The sequence below is a fragment of the Cucumis melo genome, chromosome 5 (genome assembly GCF_025177605.1).
Source record: "Cucumis melo cultivar AY chromosome 5, USDA_Cmelo_AY_1.0, whole genome shotgun sequence".
Classification (NCBI taxonomy): domain Eukaryota; kingdom Viridiplantae; phylum Streptophyta; class Magnoliopsida; order Cucurbitales; family Cucurbitaceae; genus Cucumis; species Cucumis melo.
This window is the reverse complement of record NC_066861.1, coordinates 22,744,726-22,764,008: the sequence shown is the minus strand read 5'-3', so window position 1 is coordinate 22,764,008 and position 19,283 is coordinate 22,744,726. Positions and strand designations below refer to the sequence as shown.

The 19,283-nt window shown below is 29.0% G+C and overlaps 1 protein-coding gene across 1 annotated transcript; it reads left to right on the top strand.

The window, feature by feature from the left end:
- Nucleotides 1-4,709: 4,709 nt before the first annotated feature.
- Nucleotides 4,710-18,207, top strand: LOC127149311 (ABC transporter C family member 2-like). The gene is made up of 26 exons (XM_051084486.1): nucleotides 4,710-5,042; nucleotides 5,540-5,718; nucleotides 6,080-6,119; nucleotides 6,308-6,470; nucleotides 7,222-7,336; nucleotides 7,516-7,596; nucleotides 8,733-8,757; nucleotides 8,922-8,978; nucleotides 9,259-9,324; nucleotides 9,727-9,801; nucleotides 9,937-10,044; nucleotides 10,593-10,727; nucleotides 11,394-11,500; nucleotides 11,590-11,683; nucleotides 11,984-12,151; nucleotides 12,337-12,485; nucleotides 12,584-12,791; nucleotides 12,886-12,984; nucleotides 13,095-13,247; nucleotides 13,518-13,915; nucleotides 14,027-14,207; nucleotides 14,395-14,718; nucleotides 15,023-15,779; nucleotides 16,178-16,299; nucleotides 17,456-17,701; nucleotides 17,945-18,207. The coding sequence occupies exons 1-26, from the start codon at nucleotides 4,710-4,712 to the stop codon at nucleotides 18,095-18,097; spliced, it is 4,536 nt and encodes a 1,511-aa protein (XP_050940443.1). The 3' UTR covers nucleotides 18,098-18,207.
- The last annotated feature ends 1,076 nt before the right edge of the window (nucleotides 18,208-19,283 follow it).

Here is a 19,283-nt window from a genome sequence, read left to right as displayed (position 1 = left end):
TCAAATTGCCATATTTGGTGTAGTTGTAAGATACATCTACATTGGAAAAAAATTGTAAAATTTGTAAATACTGCTCTATAATAATATTAATGTTGAAAAGAAAAAGGAAAATTTGATTTGAATCTTTCATGTATGTAACAAGTAATACAAACTAACATTTGATTTTTCTATGAAATATTGCAAATATATAATGTTTTTGTTTTTAATTTTTATAAAAAGGAAAAAAGAAAACGGATTGGCCCATTAATTTGGTAAGACACATTTCAATTTATTATACTAAATTAAATTTCAACACAGTTGCAACAGCAAACAACAAACCGGATTTGAGATGAGCTTTCGGATTTGGGATGAGTATTATTTCCTTCATTTAATTTTTGGGATCGACATTATTTCCTTAATTAAATCTTTTTCAGTAAACTTGCAAACTGGATTTGGGTTGGCCATATTATAAGGAAAGAATATATAGACAAATTTAGTAATAATTTGTTTTTGCAATGACAAATGTGGTAATAATTAATTTTTGTAACGATAAATTTAGTAATAATTGATTTATTTGATTGCATTTTAAGAGTAATAATTAAAGAGTATGGTAATTTAGAAAGAAGTGTGATAAAAGAAAGTTTACATACACATCTCTTATAACTGGAATGATTGTGCAAGACACTCAAGTTTTGCTAGCATGTTATTGTTCAACGTTCTGATACATACAAAAAAATGCGAATATTTCACTTTTTTTTAGGAAAGAAGTCTAAAAAATTTAAACTAAACGTGTCATATAAGAAAAAGATCTCATATATGTAATTAATATATTTATGATATTTTAAACCTAAAAATAATTTTCAGAAATTGCAATTACCGTCTAAGATTCAAAAATTCAAAACTACTACTAAAATTGATTTAAATATTAAAAACAACTATTAAATCCCGAAATATATGAAAAAGTTTACCATTTAAAATAACATTGTATTGAAATTAAAAAAAAAAAAAGGTGAGATTCAACCAATAAATAATAATAATATGATTATTTTAAAATTAAATAAAGTTGTTAAAATCTTAAAAAATATATTAGGAAGGTTATGATAGAGGTTGCTATACCTCTACAAGTCGAAATTAATTACAAAAATTCATAACACAGATTAATTACATTGGAGAGACTCTGATAAGAACGCAAGTATTGAAATAATTACAGATTAATTATTGTAATTCAGAATATTTACATTTTCAAAATATAAACACAATTCAACCACCACAGATTGTACATTCAATTATACAATATTCGTGTGTGTATATATATATATATATATATATATATATATAAAAGCTCCTATATGGAGAAATTTTTTTAGTTCATTTTACCCTTTTGATTATAAGTATTCTTAATGTTCATTTGATGACAATTTATCATTCAACTTCAAGGATGGATAGTGGGTGAATTTTAACCATTTTTCTCCATTTCTTTAACCATTTCAATATTTAATTGAAAAATATTTATGACCCATGGTAGTGGAAGAATTTGTATAGGTATGATAATAAATTCAAAGAAGCCTTTTAGAATTCTCTAACTCACACTTTCACCAATTTATTCAATATAAATGTATGTCGCCCCTTGCTTCCTTATAGCAACAAAAATGGAGATGGAAGTGCAATGAGACAAGAAATATGAGAAGATAAGATAAATAGTGAATTTAGAAAATCACAACATCAACTAGGAGAAAAGGAAAATGCAAGAAGACAATTTTTTTTTCGGTGTTGGAGATCTATAAAAATATTTTCTTTCATTTCTTTGTAAATATTTTTTTTCTTTTGTTATCTTTTAGTTATATAGATGAGTAAATGAAAAATTTTCTTTCATATTATTTTCTATTTTTTTTCCTTTTATTTTTCTAACTAAAATGAGAAAGAAAAATGACATAAGAACTTATGTTTTCTAGATCAACATTTTAAAATTTCTCATTTTTTTTTGGAGAATGTGTTTTTAAATTTAAAAATTAGTATTATTATATTACTTAACTCTCTTTTTCTTCTTTTTGTTTTATAACTTCTACTTCGTTCAATAATCTTCAGTAATATTAATTTAAAATTATTCTATAATTTAGAGATAAAATATTAAATTTTAAAAAAAGTAAATTAAATATTATCACATTTTAATTCATAACTAACCTTGAAACAAAGAGACTAAAAATATAGTTTGCATTCACTGTTTAATAGAAATTAATTTTTAAAATATTTCTATCATTAATTATAATTATCAATAAAACATTAATTCTAAATAGAAGCAAAAAAGGATGAGATGTAACGTGCGTGTGCGCATATTTAAAAATAATATTGTTTGGAGAACTTATTAAAAAAATAGTGCACTTTTAGAAATAATTTTAAAAAAACCAGAAGATTGTTGAACACTTGAGCAATATTTAAGAAAAAAAATAAATTCAATGGTAAGAAATGGGCGAGTCAGCTCATTTATTTTTCAATGTCTTGGCTCTTTTTTAATCATTTTCTTTAATTTAAGAAAATGTTAATTTTAATATTTAATTATTATATATATGTTATAAAAAAACTTAATTATATTACAAATACTATTAATATAAATAGACGGTCATAGTCATGTGTCAATCTATTTATTATCTAACACTCATGCCATGTGTCAAATAAACATAAATTTTTAGTTGCTATGTAATACACTTCATTTGAGAGAAATTGTAAAATTTGTAAATATTGCTCTATAATAATATTAATGTCGAAAAGAAAAAGGAAAATTTGATTCGGATATTTGTATGTAACAAATAGTACAACCAATATTTGATTATATACCCATTTTTACCAAATATTGTAAATATATAAATCTTTTTATTTTAATTTTTATAAAAAGGAAAAAGGAAAACTGATTGGCCCATTAATTTGGAAAAGAAAACTGATTGGCCATTAATTTGGTAGGACATCCTTCTATTTGTTATACTAAATTAATTGACTTTTGTAATGAAATTTGGTAATAATTGATTTTTGTAATGACAAATTTAGTAATAACTGATTTTTGTGATTTCATTTCAAAAGTAATAATTAAAGAGGATGGTAATTTAGAAGGAAGTGCTATAAATGAACAACTTTCGGGGAGGAACAATGAAGAAGAAAGAAAAAAAGAAGAAAATTAAAACAAGAGGTCAGTAAAAGAAAGATTGTTATCTACAATCGGAGGATAGTTCATGCTTTGTTGTTCTTGAGTTGCCTGCAACTCTTGAAGTAGCATATCTTCACAACTCATTCTGTGGTAAGCTAAAGCCTGGGCGAGGTTCAATAGTGTTGGGCTTGAAGTAAGTCTTTGATAAACACTGGGTGGAAGAGGTATCTCATTTTGTCCCCTACGACCCTTTTCTGTTGTCCCCATCACCGGTGAAAAGTTCTTGAATAAAACATAGTTTTATCACTTTCTAGATCATCTTTGGCTAGAGGACTTACTTTTAAATGTTTTCTTTGAATAAAAACCATATACTGAGTTCTAATCCTTAATGTAAATTTATTATAATGTATTTATTTATTTTTCTTCTCATAGTTTGTGAATGTTTTAGGCATAGTATAATCTACTCCACAGTGATTGGAAGATTATGAAAGAAACAAATAAATTATTTTTAAAACTTAAATTCTTTGTTTGTGTAATTGTATCAAATTTGGTAATAAGATAAATTATATATATATAGTTATGGTGTATTTTTATGTATTTATTTTACATATTTTATTTAGTTAGTAATATTTTTGTGTATTTATTGCAGTTAATTATATAATATTTTGGTTTAATTATCATACATATTTTGTGTAACTAATAATACTAACTAACAAGAGCATAACTTAATTGTACTATTGATATTAAGATAAGAGATTCAATTATTTTCACTTAATATATCATAAAAAAAACACCTAGCCTGAAAATGCATGAAAAAAAGAACTTACATCGCAATCTTTTGTTTTAATTTTGATGATATATATTTCAAATAGTACACAATTTGTAAGGATTATTTCAAAACGATGTCATAAAAGAATTCTTTTTTTAAATGGAAAGATTTGTTATTTTTCCTTTTTTTTTTCTTGGAAAGAATCTCATAATTAATTAATATAAAAGAGATGATGGTCCATAACATAGGAAAAATCAAGAATGATCACAATGTACTATTAATTAAGGATACAAATATTTTTTAAAAAATTACTGATGCTATAGAAAATAAAACCCGACTTTTTTTTTTTGTTCAGAGGAAGGATTCGAAATGAATTTCAAAATTACGAAGTCATAGTCATACTTATTTTTTTTTTCCTTATGCTCTTATTTGTTCTCTCATTCAATTTTATCTTTGTTTTTGTTTTGATTTAAGAGGTGGTTCAAAGAAGTTTGTCATTTCAATTACCCCTACTGCCTTCCTTTCCAAGATCTTTTTATTTTAATAAGTGGATTTTTCATTATAAATTATTAGTTCGGTTGTCTATGGTCGCCTTCTTAATTCCTTCCTTATGTTGTTCTCAATATGAGGTTTTTGTTAATTATTTCATTCTGTTTAACTAATTTTATATTATCCTTTATTCTTTTTTTTTTCTCCTTTGATTTTGGCATTTTGTTGTATTTTTAAGCAATATTCTCTTGTTATATTGTATTTAATATAATGATCTTGATTGTTTCGTTTATTGTAGGTGTGTCAAAAATAAAAATAAAAAAAAACTCGAAACTTATGACCATGAAGACTATATTTTTCTGGTATTGTCGACCACCAGTTATAGGTGGTGTTTGGAGCAAGTCTGCATTTGGCGTTTACACGCCATGTGCCATTGACTCACTTGTGCTCTCTATTTCTCACATGCTTCTTCTAGCTCTATGTATGTATAGAATTTGGCTCATCTTCTACAAATATAAATCACAAAGGTTTTGCTTCAAGTCTAACATCTTCAACTATTTCTTATCTTTTTTGGCTACTTACTTTGCCATTGAGCCTTTGTTTAAATTGATAGCCAAAATTCCAATCTTCAATTTAGATGCCCAACAACCTGGATTTGCCCCATTTGAGGTATACCTAATTTTCTTTTTCTTCTTATAATATTCTAATTTTTTTTCTTTTTTTTACTTCAATGAATAGGTTAAGATTTATTAGCTAAATTATTTTACACAGTTTGATGGAAAAAAGAAAAAACAAAGAATATGCTTCAAATATGAGAAAACGAAAGAGAAGACTTTCTGATTTTCTTTTTGATTGGGTTAATTAATAGAAACTTAAAAGGTTTTTGAGTTAGAATTCTGTCTTGATTGGTTTCTCCTTTTCTTTCTTTTTTTTTTTTTTTTGTTTTTTTGTTTTTTTGTTTTTTGTTTTTTCCTTTTCTTTTCTCTTCTTCTCTCTCTGGTTGGGTAGAGAATCAAATCTTTGACCTCAAGATTAACTATATAAGTTTTATGTCAGTCAAATATGTTCATATGGGTCGTTAAACATTCTACTAGCTTGATGGGTGAATTTTATGATACGGAATCGACCAATATTAATTAAGGCATTTCTTCTTTTTATTATCTCAGGTGGTTAACTCGATGATTCGAGCTCTTACATGGGGCTCCATGCTTGTAATGTTGGTTGTTGAAACCAAAGTTTACATATTTCAATTTCGATGGGCCATTAGGTTTGGGGTTGTTTACGTATTAGTGGCCAAGATTGTAATGCTCAATTTAATTCTTTCAGTCAGGGATATGTACAAGAGGTATTTTATTTTATTTTATCCTTTAACTTTTGATGGCATCGTCAGTAAATAACATATAAAATAAAATTAATATATTAATTAGAAATTGAATTGAAATGTTATATATATATGTACATATATATATACACACATATATATATGTACATCTATAATACATATGTACATATATAGATGTATATATGTACATATATAATTTACATGTATATATGTACATATATACACACATATATGTATATCCTAGATAGATGTGAAAAATAAGTTTAATATTTGTAGACTCAACAAGATCATATATTCTATGTTTGTACATCATTGAAGTCTTATTCCAATCATGTTTGACCGTTAGTGTGTTTGTCTTTTGCAGATATATTCTATGTTTGTACATCATTGAAGTCTTCTTCCAGGCATGTTTGTCTTATATTACGCTCAAATTTAGGAAAAAAAAGAAAAAAAGCTTGAGTGTGGTATAGCCGATCAGGCAGCCCCCACATACAAATTTGACACATGGCTTTTAGAGTACATATTGTTAGATTTTATCTTGTTCCACCTCATTGCTAGCTAGCTCTTACAAAAGATTTTATTAATCGTGCAGGCTTTATTTGGTGTTCTCTTACTTGCATATTTTCCTAGCTTAGATGTTCTCAGTAATGAAGGTACAGATGTGATTACTAATAAACTTGTGGATACTTTAGAAAATGAAGAACTTGTCCAAGGAGAACATTTATGTCCCGAGCGACATGCAAACTTATATTCAAGTCAGTATCAATTTTACAACATCTTGTGATATTATTACCTTTAACGATACAGATCGATATTTTATGTTTTTTCCTTTTTGCACACCAAGACATGAAGACAACAGATAAACATTGTAGTACATATTAATATGCACATATTTACGAAGAATAAAAACTAGAAAAATAATGCAACTCGAATTGTACCTTTGAAAACAATAAATCTATAAAGATATAATAACAAAAATAGAAGAAATAAAAATGGAATTTTGAATATGGAACAAGTATGTGTTGTATTGAAATAATTGATGTATACAAACACGGTGAGTTTAATAAATGAAAAAAAATAGACTAAGGAAGTATTTGGGGCATTGAGTTGGTTGTTATAATTAATAAATATTGTAGCTTGTGAGTTTTAATATAATCCATGTTGGGAGTATAGGCTATTTTATCGTGCGGGCAGAAAATAGTAAAACTATGTAAGAAAGAGATAAATAGAGGACAAGTAGAAAAGAATAAACATTGTAACAAAAATTTGAATCGGTAAAACTACGTTTAATTGTAGGTTATAATAGTTGAAAATACCAATATATATATATAATTGGAGCTCAAATATAGAGTGGGTGATATATATTGACCCACTTAAAGTTTGTAATCCAAACACTTATCCTGTGGCAGATCATGTGATTAGCAGTTCGAGTCCGATAGTCTCCCTAATCAAAAGTGATGAATTTAATGTTTGTTCTTTTAATTGTGGCTACCATGACTTTACTAGAAATGACTTTCGCATGGATGAATCACATAATAAAGATAGGATACAAAAGACCTCTGACAGAGAAGGATGTATGGAAATTGGATACATGGGACCAAACTGAAACATTATTCAATTGGTGTGTTTACCTCTCTCTCTCAACATTATTATTTTTCTTTTTCTTTTTTTTTTTTTGTGGTTTTTTAGCAAATATTATTAAACCGGTAGCCCATCTATCTTAAACGATGTTTCTTTTTTTTTTTTTTTTCAATATATATGAGATCTTCAACACTTGTTTTAATAATCATTTTTTTGTAGCTTTCAAAGAACTTGGGAGGAAGAATGTAAAAAGTCCAAACCATATCTTCTTAGAGCGTTACATAGTAGCTTTGGAGGAAGGTAAGTAGTAAGGGCGGTATCACTATCTACACATCATATGAACAATGTTTGGATAAACTATTAAAGGAATAATAGGTTGTTTGTTTTTCCTTTGAATTTTTGATTTGATTGCATCCCAAATATAAATATAATAACGTACTTATTAACTTCCATGCGTTCCTTTTAAAATTTAGAGGTATAGCCTTCACTATACATATTTCACGAACGTGCTGCTTTTCATATATATTTCATTACTAAATTCTCTTAGTTTTAGGATAAAATTAACCGCATACTCAAATCTACCTTGGTTAATTTTTAAAATTCTAACTCTTTATTATAATGTTTTTTTTTTTGTATTATATATACAATAATGTATCATTATATGCAATGAGTTTTTTTTTTTTTTTTTGTATATATTATTTTTTGCAATATTTTTGTATGTAAATAGCTTTTTATAGTATATTTAACTACTTTTTAGTATGATATTATGTGGTTGTTTTTTTGTGATAACCTTTTTTAATTATAAAGTTTCTTATCTTGTAACTTTTTTGAATATATATTGTGTTATATTCACCGTAGATTTTTTTAATTACATAATTTCCCATCTTGTAACCTTTTTTTAATATAGACTGTGTTATATTCGGTATATATAGACCCTCGAGCTTTTGATTGAGCGTCTTCCTTAGTCGTCTATTTGAAAATAAATTATTAATGAAAATATATTTATTTTAGATGTGATTCTATATTATTTTTCAATTTTTTTAAACCCTCGTAATTATGACAAGGGTTTATGAGACCGTTCAGCATGACATTTATGAAAAATCTTAGCATATTAGGCTATTTATGAAAAAGTAGTGAATTTAGACTAGACTGTTGTAACATTCATTCTCAGGGGTATGATAAATTTAGCAATAAAATGATCCTCCAAATTTAATCTAGCTAATTAATAGGGTTTCATCATCATAATTAAACAACTTCTTCTTTGAAATTTTAGCCGCTGGAAATCAATTATGCGTATAGAGTAAATGAATTATTGAATGTGTTTCTATAGTTTTATTTAGCATATATATACTACAAAATACCACTAGTTTTAATCTGTTACCTCATTCTTTATATCGTCTTTCATTAATTTTTTTCATACACTTTTCTAATTGTAGGTTTTGGTTTGGTGGCCTGTGGAAGGTAATACACAATCTTATCTCGCGATATATAAATAAATATCACATTTAGGAAAACAATTTTTGGGAATAACAAATACTTAAAGAAATATTTTGCTTTATATTTAGCGTTAATAATATATTTGTTATATTACTACTCCTATTTGACTAAGAAGTTGGTACTTGTAGACTGGCAGTGATGTTTCTCAATTTGTGGGACCTGTCCTTTTATGTAAACTTTTAGAGGTTGGTTAATTCCCATTTTTGTTTTTGTTTCTTTTCTCTCTTTTGAATGCTATCTTTTATATCATTAAAATTGATTTTGAATTATTAAAAAGGTTATTTCGAATGATTTTGAAATTAACAAAAATGATTTTTAACTATTTTAACGTCATTAAAAAAACATAGGTTAACTCTATTCCTAATATATTCACATATATACAAATATATATATATATATATATATATATATATATATATATATATATATATATATATATATATTTAAATAAATTTGTATATGCAGTGCATACAGCGTGGAGATCCACCTAGAATTGGTTACATTTATGCCTTCTCAATATTTGTAGGAGTGGTATGACCCAAATCCTTCTTTCTTATTTTAACCACATCCATGCATGTGAATCAATTTGTAGGTTGCCTTTTTCATTATATTCAGTTGTTTTAATTTATCACTCATGGTTTTTCTTGTTCAATCATAAACAAACTTTTTAATGATTAAACTTTTTAATGAATGATTTAAAAGGAAGTGGTATTTATATGAGACTACAACCTTTATAATTTGAAATGGAACTAATAGTTTTAAGAAGGTTTGTTAATTAAACAAATCCTAATATATGTGCCTTCAAACAGTTGCCAAAAGAGCTTGTTTTGAAGGCTTTGAAAACTCTAGCTTTGGGCATATACACATATACACATACACACATACATATGTATATAATTATATTAATAATATTATGTTTCTTTTTTGTTGCAGCTATTTGGAGTGTTATGTGAAGCACAATATCTTCATAATGTAATGCGTGTTGGTTTTCGATTGAGATCAGTCTTGGTAATTAATTTTTTTTCAATCATGCTTTATTTGATCTTTTAGTTAATTCAAATGCTTTGAATAGTTAATGTTTTTGTTTTCTTTGATTTAGTTTGATTGTAGTTTGAGCATTAGTCTGTTTTGATATACTTGTAGGTTGCGTCTATTTTTCGTAAATCAATGAGGTTAACCCATGAGGATAGCAACAAATTTGGTACAGGAAAGATAACCAACTTGATGACTTCCGATACTGCAGCACTTGAGGTACATTCCAATTTTTTAACTGAATTATAGTAATGCATTTTGCTTTAGTTACCTTAGGACAGGGTCATGCACATTATCCACTTTTCAAAATTTTCTGCACATTAATGCTTTCATAAAAGTAATTATGAGGAAAGTTTATGCTAAATCAAGTTATAAAGTCTAGAATTAATACGTTGGAATTAGAAAAGTTGATGCAGTGGTGCAGAGATTTTTAAGATAATTTATTTTTTGATAAATATAAAAAAGAGATAATCTCGGTAGTAAATCATTTTCATTTCTGTTAGTTTGAATCATGCACATGATATTGAAACAAGAGTTTGTGTAGTGAATGCTTTTGATGACAACAATAAATTATATTGTATATATGTGTGAGTTTTTCAATACTATTTTTCTATTATATTTGAACTTTTGTTTTTATCTTTTCTACTTTTATGTGAAGAGAATTGTTTGTGTAGAAACAACTTTTATTATCAAATTGTTTTTTCTTCGTGTTTCTTATTGAATAAATTTCTAACAATACTAATGAGGGTAATTTTACGTACATCCAGAATATAACCAAGTCACTTCACGAATTATGGTCATCTATATTTCGTATAATAGTTGCAATGGTTCTCATATACCGCCAATTGGGGGTTTCATCACTTCTTGGTGCATCATTGCTTATTCTTTTGTTTCCCATCCAGGTATATGTGTATAACAATAATATTCTTTATCAATAATATTCATTATATAAGGACGTTTGGGATGCTTAGTTTGTTATTATAATCTATGGGTTATAATAGTCTGACTATTTTAGTATGAGTAGAAAATAATGAAAGGAGAAATAAAAAAGAATGAGTAGGAAATATTAAACATGAAAAACAAATAGTAAACATGGTAGCAAAGAGGGATTTGAAATAGGTAACGTTGTAGTTAATTTGTTTTTTTTTTTTACAACAATTGGTGGGTGAAGAATAAAATCTCGTACCTATAGAATGGAGTGTCATATTAGACTGCTGAGCTAAGCTAACACTACAAGAATTTTGGGCTCTGTTGATAGTTTTTTCTAGCAACAAAAAAAATGTACGGACAATTCTCTTGTTCGTACATTGCAACCGCTCTTTAGATTTGAAATAGGTAACGTTTTAGTTAATTAGTTTTTTTATTTGTACAACAATTGGAGGGTAAAGGATCAAGCGTCGTACCTATAGGATGGAAGGTCATGTCAGTTACAGCTAAGCTCGTTGCAGTTAAATGGTAGGTTATAATAGTTAAGTTTTGGTCAGCAGCATTTATTATTGCTTGGCTTCCAACATTAAACTAAATCCAAACGTAATAGTTAGAATTTTATTATGTGTTTTTATTTACAGAAACTCGTGACCAATAGATTGCGGAAACAATCCAAAGAGCAGTTGCAATGTACAGACAAGAGAATTGGTCTTATCAATGAGATTTTAGCTGCAATGGAGACAGTGAAGTACGCAATAAGGAATAATATATATTTAGTCTTTTATAATTTAAAATAAAATTTGTTGATAATTTATTTGTCATTTATAAACGGATTAGATATTATGTTTGGGAGAGTAGTTTTCAATCCAAAGTACAAAGCATTCGAAAGTTGGAATTGTCATGGTTTCAGAAAGCAGCATTTCTCAAATCGGTAAGTTATATATACATTTATACTAGTTCTTGTAACGTTATTTTTTTTTTTTTTTTATGTTTATCGTCACATTGTGATTTTAAAAGGAAAATTAAACTTTGTTGTTAATTAGGTAGCTCTACATTTATATTTATTCAATATAATGTTCTAGAGTATATTGTTAGGAGTATAACAAAATTAATGGTACAAGTTGTCATTATATAGTTCATATACATATATAAAAAACATTTTTTAACGATGATCTCACATTTACAAAATATTTCTGTTGGAATTTTAATGATAATTTAATTGGTTTTGCAGATCAATAGTTTCATAGTTCATATCATTCCTTGTTTGGTGGTTGTGACTTCCTTTGGATTATTCACAGTTTTTGAAGGAAACTTGACTCCATCTAGAGCATATACATCCCTTTCACTGCTTTCAGTACTCATATTTTCTTTATGCATGTTTTTCGGTGCAATACCTCAGGTTCTATTACCTTCCTTAATTTAATGTCAAGCTTTTTTTTTTTTCCTTTTTCCTTTGTAATACTTTAAGTCCTCTTATTATATTATATACTTGATCTTTGATCAGACTATGCCATTATTTTGGTTTTATTTCTATTATATACATGCCACTTAAAAATAGATGATGGCGTTGGATTGAGTACACAGGTGGTAAATGCGGTTGTATCGTTAAAGCGTGTGGAGGAGTTAGTTGTAGCTAAAGAGAGAATTGTACTTCCAAATCCACCATTAAATCCAGACCTTCCATCCATCTTAATAAAGAATGGAAACTTTGCTTGGGATATAAATCATGTAAGGTATCCTTTGGAGTTGAAATTGGTTAGTGAAAAAAGAAATAACATGATTTATTATAATAATAACGTTGATCACTTAATTAATTTAAGCAGAGTGAGAGGTTCACGTTGTCAAACATTAATTTGGAGATACCAATGGGTAGCTTAGTGGGAGTTGTTGGAAGTACAGGGGAAGGAAAGACATCACTACTATCAGCCATGCTTGGAGAACTTCCACCAGTACCTAGGGATGCGGATGCAAATGCTTCTGTTTTTATTCAAGGAGATGTTGCTTATGTTCCACAAGTTTCATGGATTTTTAATGCAACAGTAAGTATGAATATTATACAATAATTGATTACTAGCTTCTTCACTATTACTTTACTTTAATTGCATTGCTTATGCATTTTTAATTAATTTGTAGGTGCGTGAGAATATTTTATTTGGTTCTCCATTTGATTCTGCCAAATATGAAAAGACAATCGATATAACTGCATTACACCTTGACATTGACTTACTACCAGTAAGTTGTTTTCCATATTATTTATTTTTGAACAATACCTAGTTTTAATATATATACACATATTATCTATGTGACTATGATAGGAAATTAATTATTTATTTTGTTGTTAGGGTGGTGATCTTACTGAAATTGGAGAAAGAGGAGTGAATATCAGCGGTGGTCAAAAACAAAGAGTTTCATTGGCAAGGGCAGTCTACTCCAATTCTGATGTATACATTTTTGATGATCCTTTTAGTGCTCTTGATGCTCATGTCGCTACTCAGGTATCCATAGCTAGCTAATACACCATACTAATATCACTAACTAGGATCCTTACAGAAACTTAATTAAGGTAAAAAGATGGAAATTACACATTGCTTTGCTTTGAAGTTTCCTTCCCTCATTTAAATCAAGGGTTTATATTTGGATTACTGTATGTATATATCGCGTACCTATTCTTTCATGTATTCCTCCTCTGTTTTTGGAGAGAAATTTTTAGTGTAATTTTGGATTTTCTTGTACTATATCATCAATAGATGCCCAATTGTGACCAGGTTTTTGAAAAATGCATTAACGGAGAATTAAGAGGGAAGACTAGAGTTGTTGTGACCAACCAACTACACTTTCTACCTCAATTTGACAAAATTATCCTCCTTCATGAAGGCATGGTGAAGGAGGAAGGAACGTATGAAGAACTAAAAGAAAACGGGAAGTTGTTCCAAACGCTAATGAAAAATGCAGGAGTATCAAAAGAAAGTGATGAAGTTTGGGAAGACGGAGAAACCAATGGTACTAAAAAATCATCATCAGGACTTCCACTTGCTAATAACGAGATCGAAAATGATTCTGTAGATGCTACTACATCACAATACCTTACTAGGCAACAAAACACTACTCTGATCATGCAAGAAGAACGAGAAACGGGCCTACTTGGTTGGAATATTGTACTTAGGTACATTTTTTCTTCTAAATCACCAATTACATATTATCCGGTTTTAATTTGTGTATATACGATCATTAATTTATTGCCGTCTCTAATTCCTTTTCTTTTGATTCCTTTCAGATACATGAAGGCATTAGGAGGTGTTTGGGTTGTTATTATACTCCTCGTGTATTTGGTTTTGTCAATCACTCTTACAATTCTTGAGAACCTATGGTTGAAGAAATGGACTGGCCAACGTAGCTTAGGACGAACTCAAACTTTATACAACAACGCCATATATGCCGTCTTGTTATTTAGTCTGGTACGTGTATAATCGATTAATATTTTTATGAGACACTTAATTATTACTCATTAAAAAGTATTACTCGTTGCAATTTTTTTTATTTATTTGTTTTCTTCATTTCCCACACAAAAGCTGACTCAATCCTACATACCTTTTCACTTTCTAATTTATATCATATGTAAGCTTAAACAACTTTTGTTATCAGGTATTGTTGAGACTACTATATTCTATATGGTTCATCACGTCGAGCCTACATGCAGCTAGAACGTTGCACGACCAAATGCTTTTGTCTACTATAAAAGCTCCAATGTTGTTCTTTAACATCAATCCTCTTGGTAGGATCGTCAATCGATTTTCGAAGGATATAGGGGAGATTGATAGAATCATTCCACAACGTCTCCATGTGCTTTTGGAGCAAATTTCATCTATCCTTTGTACTTTCATCTTGATTGGAATTTTGAGCACTCTATCGTTGTGTGCAATCTTTCCTCTTATCTTATGCTTTTATGTAGTCTATTTATACTACCAGGTAACCAACATGCATTTTCTATTTTATTATTATTCTTACAAGTAAATTAAATAACTAGTTAATTATTGTATAATACATCATTGTTGAGTTTTGACAAAATATTTGAAGTGTAATTCTCCTAAATCGAAAAAATTCAAGAAAGTGATGAGCTCTAAGTACTTTAGAAGAAGCACATGACTTTTGTTTTCAAATTGTTTTTTGTGTCGATTCTCTATTAATTGTTTACACTTTTTTGCTTATATTTATGTGTCAATTTCACAAACCGTTAATTTAAACCTATTTTTTTTATTGTTTTTTTATGTAGAGGACATCTCGCGAAGTACGACGACTAGACTCGATAAGTAGATCTCCTGTTTATGCACAATTTACTGAAGCTCTAAATGGGGTATCAACCATTCGTGCATACAAAGCTTATGATAGGATTGTTGAAACCAATGGAAAATCTATGGACAACAACATTAGATTTAGCCTTGCGATGATAAGTGGAAACCAATGGCTAGCCATTCGCTTACAAACTGTGGGAGCTCTAATGATTTGGCTTACAACAACTTTTGCAGTGATGAGGAATAGCAAAGAAAAAAACCAACAAGCATTTGCAACCACCATGGGACTTCTAATTACAAATGTTTTAACTATTACTTCTTTGTTGACAGATGTACTCACACTTGGAAGTATGGTTGAAAATAGTTTAAACTCGGTCGAGCGCGTTGGGAGGTATATAGATTTAGCTTCGGAAGCACCATCAATTATCGAGAGCAATCGACCGCCCTCGGGATGGCCTTCGTTTGGAGTTATAAAATTTGATAGTGTTGTTTTACGCTATAGACCCGAACTCCCACCCGTCTTGCATGGGATCTCTTTTAGTGTTCTTTCTAAGGAAAAGGTTGGAATAGTTGGACGGACTGGGGCTGGAAAATCAAGCATACTTAATGCTTTATTTCGTATTGTTGAACTAGATACAGGAAGAATATTCATTGATGGTTTGGACATTGCAAAATTTGGATTGTGGGATTTGAGAAAAGTTGTTGGGATTATACCACAGTCACCTGTTCTTTTTTCAGGTAAAGGATGTGATCATATTTAATCATCTTGGTTTCTTAGGTCCCGTTTGGGTAAGCCTGATTGGTTTTTGTAAATTTAGTTTTTTTAACACCTCTTTCACCCTGGTGTTTCTGGCTTAGATACGTTCTTTTTACTGATGTTTTAAAATATTAGCACAAGTATTCAAAATTAAAATAAATAGGTAGTTTTTAAAAGTTTGCTTTTGTTTTTAGAACTTTAGTTAAGAATAATTCAATTATTGTACTTAAGAAAGATAAAGGTCATAGTAAAAAATGAAGAGAAAATAGTCTTAGTTTTTAAAAACCAAAAACATAAGAAAGATAAAGAGTTAACAAATTGGGTTATAGTTACAGCGTATTCTTCCGTTTTTCTCATTGTATTGTTTTGTTTTATGTAGGAAGTGTTAGGTTTAATCTAGATCCATTCCAAGAACACGCTGACTTTGATCTTTGGGAAGTTCTTGAGAGGACACATTTAATGGATGTCATAAGGAGGAATACGTTGGGCTTGGATGCTGAGGTATGTTTCATTTCGATCGACTTTTGTGAGAAATAGTTTATGTGTGGAATTTGATAGTAGTTTAAGTCATATGATTCTTTATTTAAATTCTTTGTTCAATTTGATAGTCTTTTTTAGAAGATTTCCTTAGACTTTGGTTTGTTTTGTAATATGTGAAATTGATTTGCTGGAAACTTTGCTCCATTTTTTTGGATTCTTTGTATTGATTTCTTAATATTATGATATATGCATGCAACTTTGTAACTAAAAATATTAGAGCTGAGTTATAATTAATCTGGTTGAGAGGCTATTTCTTCCCCATTTTCTGCTCTCAAACTGTTGTATTGAATTAATGAATTGTTTGTAGCTCGGCCTTTGATAGCATTGTTGTTCGTAATCTTGCTAAGTGAAACACACTTCGGTCTTGTCAAATATATTTGAATAACTTCTTTAGATATTTATCAAGATTACAACTACCGTTCTTTAGGTTTAGACACTTTTAAATTAGAAACAAATTAAAAGAAAGTGTGCATACAAAATAAAATACGCATCCCTTATACCTGAAGTGATTGTGCACGACACCCAAGTTTTGCTGGCATGTTTTTGTTTAACACTCCGACACTTGTTGGAACACATATCAAACACTTGGTCTTTTTGTCAACAAAAAATACCTTCTCATTAATATAATAATAAATAGAAATATAAATACACAAAGGATACAAACTTCAAAGGAAAGAGAATAAGGAAAAAACACAAACAAACAAAATACAACCAAATAGATCATATTAGATTGGATGGACACGTTTTAGAACACAATAGAAGTTAGACAAAAATTATATAAAGTCAATATAGGTCCAATATAATGTTTATCCGACACATATTAATATACTAGTTAAGTATATTAAACAAACTCATTTTGTAGAGTTAGCATAGGATGGACACTTTTTAGAACACAATATAATGTTTATAACAAACTCATTTAGTATATTAAACATATTCATTTTGAAATGCTTGTATAAATATGATATATACTTTTAATAAATGTGTTCTTGGTATGGCGCCATATTCTAAAATATTTATTAAGAAAACGATCTGCATGTATCACACCATGTTCGTATCGGCCCATATCCATCTCTATTCAGAATTATATATGTTAAACTTATTTAAGTTTTTATAGGTTTTAGAGGGTGGACAGAATTTTAGTGTTGGGCAAAGGCAACTATTAAGCCTTGCTAGAGCACTTCTTCGACGATCAAAAATACTTGTTCTTGATGAAGCAACTGCGGCGGTTGATGTACAAACTGATGCCTTAATTCAGAAAAGTATTAAGGAAGAGTTTAAATCTTGTACAATGCTCACTATTGCACATAGATTAAATACCATCATAGACTGTGATCGAATTCTTCTACTTGAGTTTGGACAGGTAAAGGATGTTTTTTTTTTTTTACTTTCAATAATCATTCAAACGATCCACTTAATTACTCTTATTAATATTCTAGTTTTTTTCAACATGAGCTTAACTCAATTGGTATTTGTATGTACCACTTATTTTAATACCTGTTTAAAATTATAGATTCTAGTTTTGTTTGAGTTGTATTATATCTTTTTGTATCTTTGTACTACAAAAAAGCATTAGTTTCTTATTCTTTGCGTTTTTACATAATAGGTGTTGGAGTACGACACTCCAGAACAACTTTTATCGAATCAAGAAAGTGGTTTTTCAAAGATTGTTCAAAGTACAGGAGTTACCAATGCCCAATACTTGCACAAATTAGTATTTGAAGGTCAAGACAACATAGAAACAAGCAAGGAAATGTGAACATATATCATATATAATAATGTAATTAAATTCTTCTTAATTAGAATCGAATTATTGTATTGTGAACAAATATCATATATATTAATGTAATTAAATTCTTCTTAATTAGAATCAAATTTTTGTATTTCCCGACGGTTAGACGTTGTTATAAGTCTTTAATTAATTCATAGTATGAGTTACAAGTTTAATTATGTGTTGATGTAACGACCCAATTTTCCGAACTAAGCTGAGGTCACTACTTACTGCTAAGACTCGACAGTAAAACCCACAAACTCATAAAGACCTGTTTACGATTCATTAAAATATTCAAAATGTAACAAAAACAGTTTCGGGCCCTATTTTAGATCACTTTCCAAAAGTTCCAAAACATAGTCCATGAAGTCATCAAAACAAAACAGCAAAACAGATGTTCTAACCATGACTCCATTTAATAATTAAAAAGAAATAGAAATAACAAATACATTAAGCGGAAGCATAAAAAAACTAGACATGTTCATATGACCTTCAAGCATCCTTCTTGCCTCTCGCCGGTCTGCCCCTCGCGTTACCTTTACCTGAAAAAAAAAAATTAAAGAGGAAAGGGTGAGTATAGAATATACCCAGTAAGGGACCCACTACTGGGCCTGTTAGGGTAATAACAGTTAGCTTCCTATTAAGGGGTACCCTATATAAACAGTCAAGTGGTTCTGTAGAACGCACACATCAAACAGACTAGTGATCCCGTTGGATACACATATCAGTCTAGTGATTCCGAAGGATACAAGTATCAATCTAGTGATCCCGAAGGATGCACATATCAGTCGAGTGATCTCGAAGGATGGACATATCAGTCGAGGAATCCCGAAGGATGTCGTACCTGCAAGGTACACTACCCCATAGATAAAGCTAACTGTTACCCCTCAGTCCATACTAAACCGTCTACAACAGTCACATCACAATATCGTTCAAGCTAATGGCTCAGTTTATAAGCTTAGTCAGTCAAACAGTTTAGGTTTAGTCAACAGTCTCATCAGTCGCTATACATATATCTAACCCACACGATACTGTCATCTTATCTAAGCCCTGTCAACGAATCAATCATCGCTAAGTAAATACACCTGACAATCATTTCGTCTCAGTCCAAATGCTACCATATCTACAAGTAAACTATATTATGCATAACGTCTATATAATGCTTAACGTTCCT

Bases quoted from the DNA above. Each gene is read 5' to 3' on its own strand.
- LOC127149311 (XM_051084486.1), top strand. From the start codon at position 4,710: ATGACCATGAAGACTATATTTTTCTGGTATTGTCGACCACCAGTTATA. The intron at 5,719-6,079 runs GTATTTTATTTT...TGTCTTTTGCAG, and splicing joins GTCAGGGATATGTACAAGAG to ATATATTCTATGTTTGTACA. The intron at 13,248-13,517 runs GTATCCATAGCT...AATTGTGACCAG, and splicing joins ATGCTCATGTCGCTACTCAG to GTTTTTGAAAAATGCATTAA.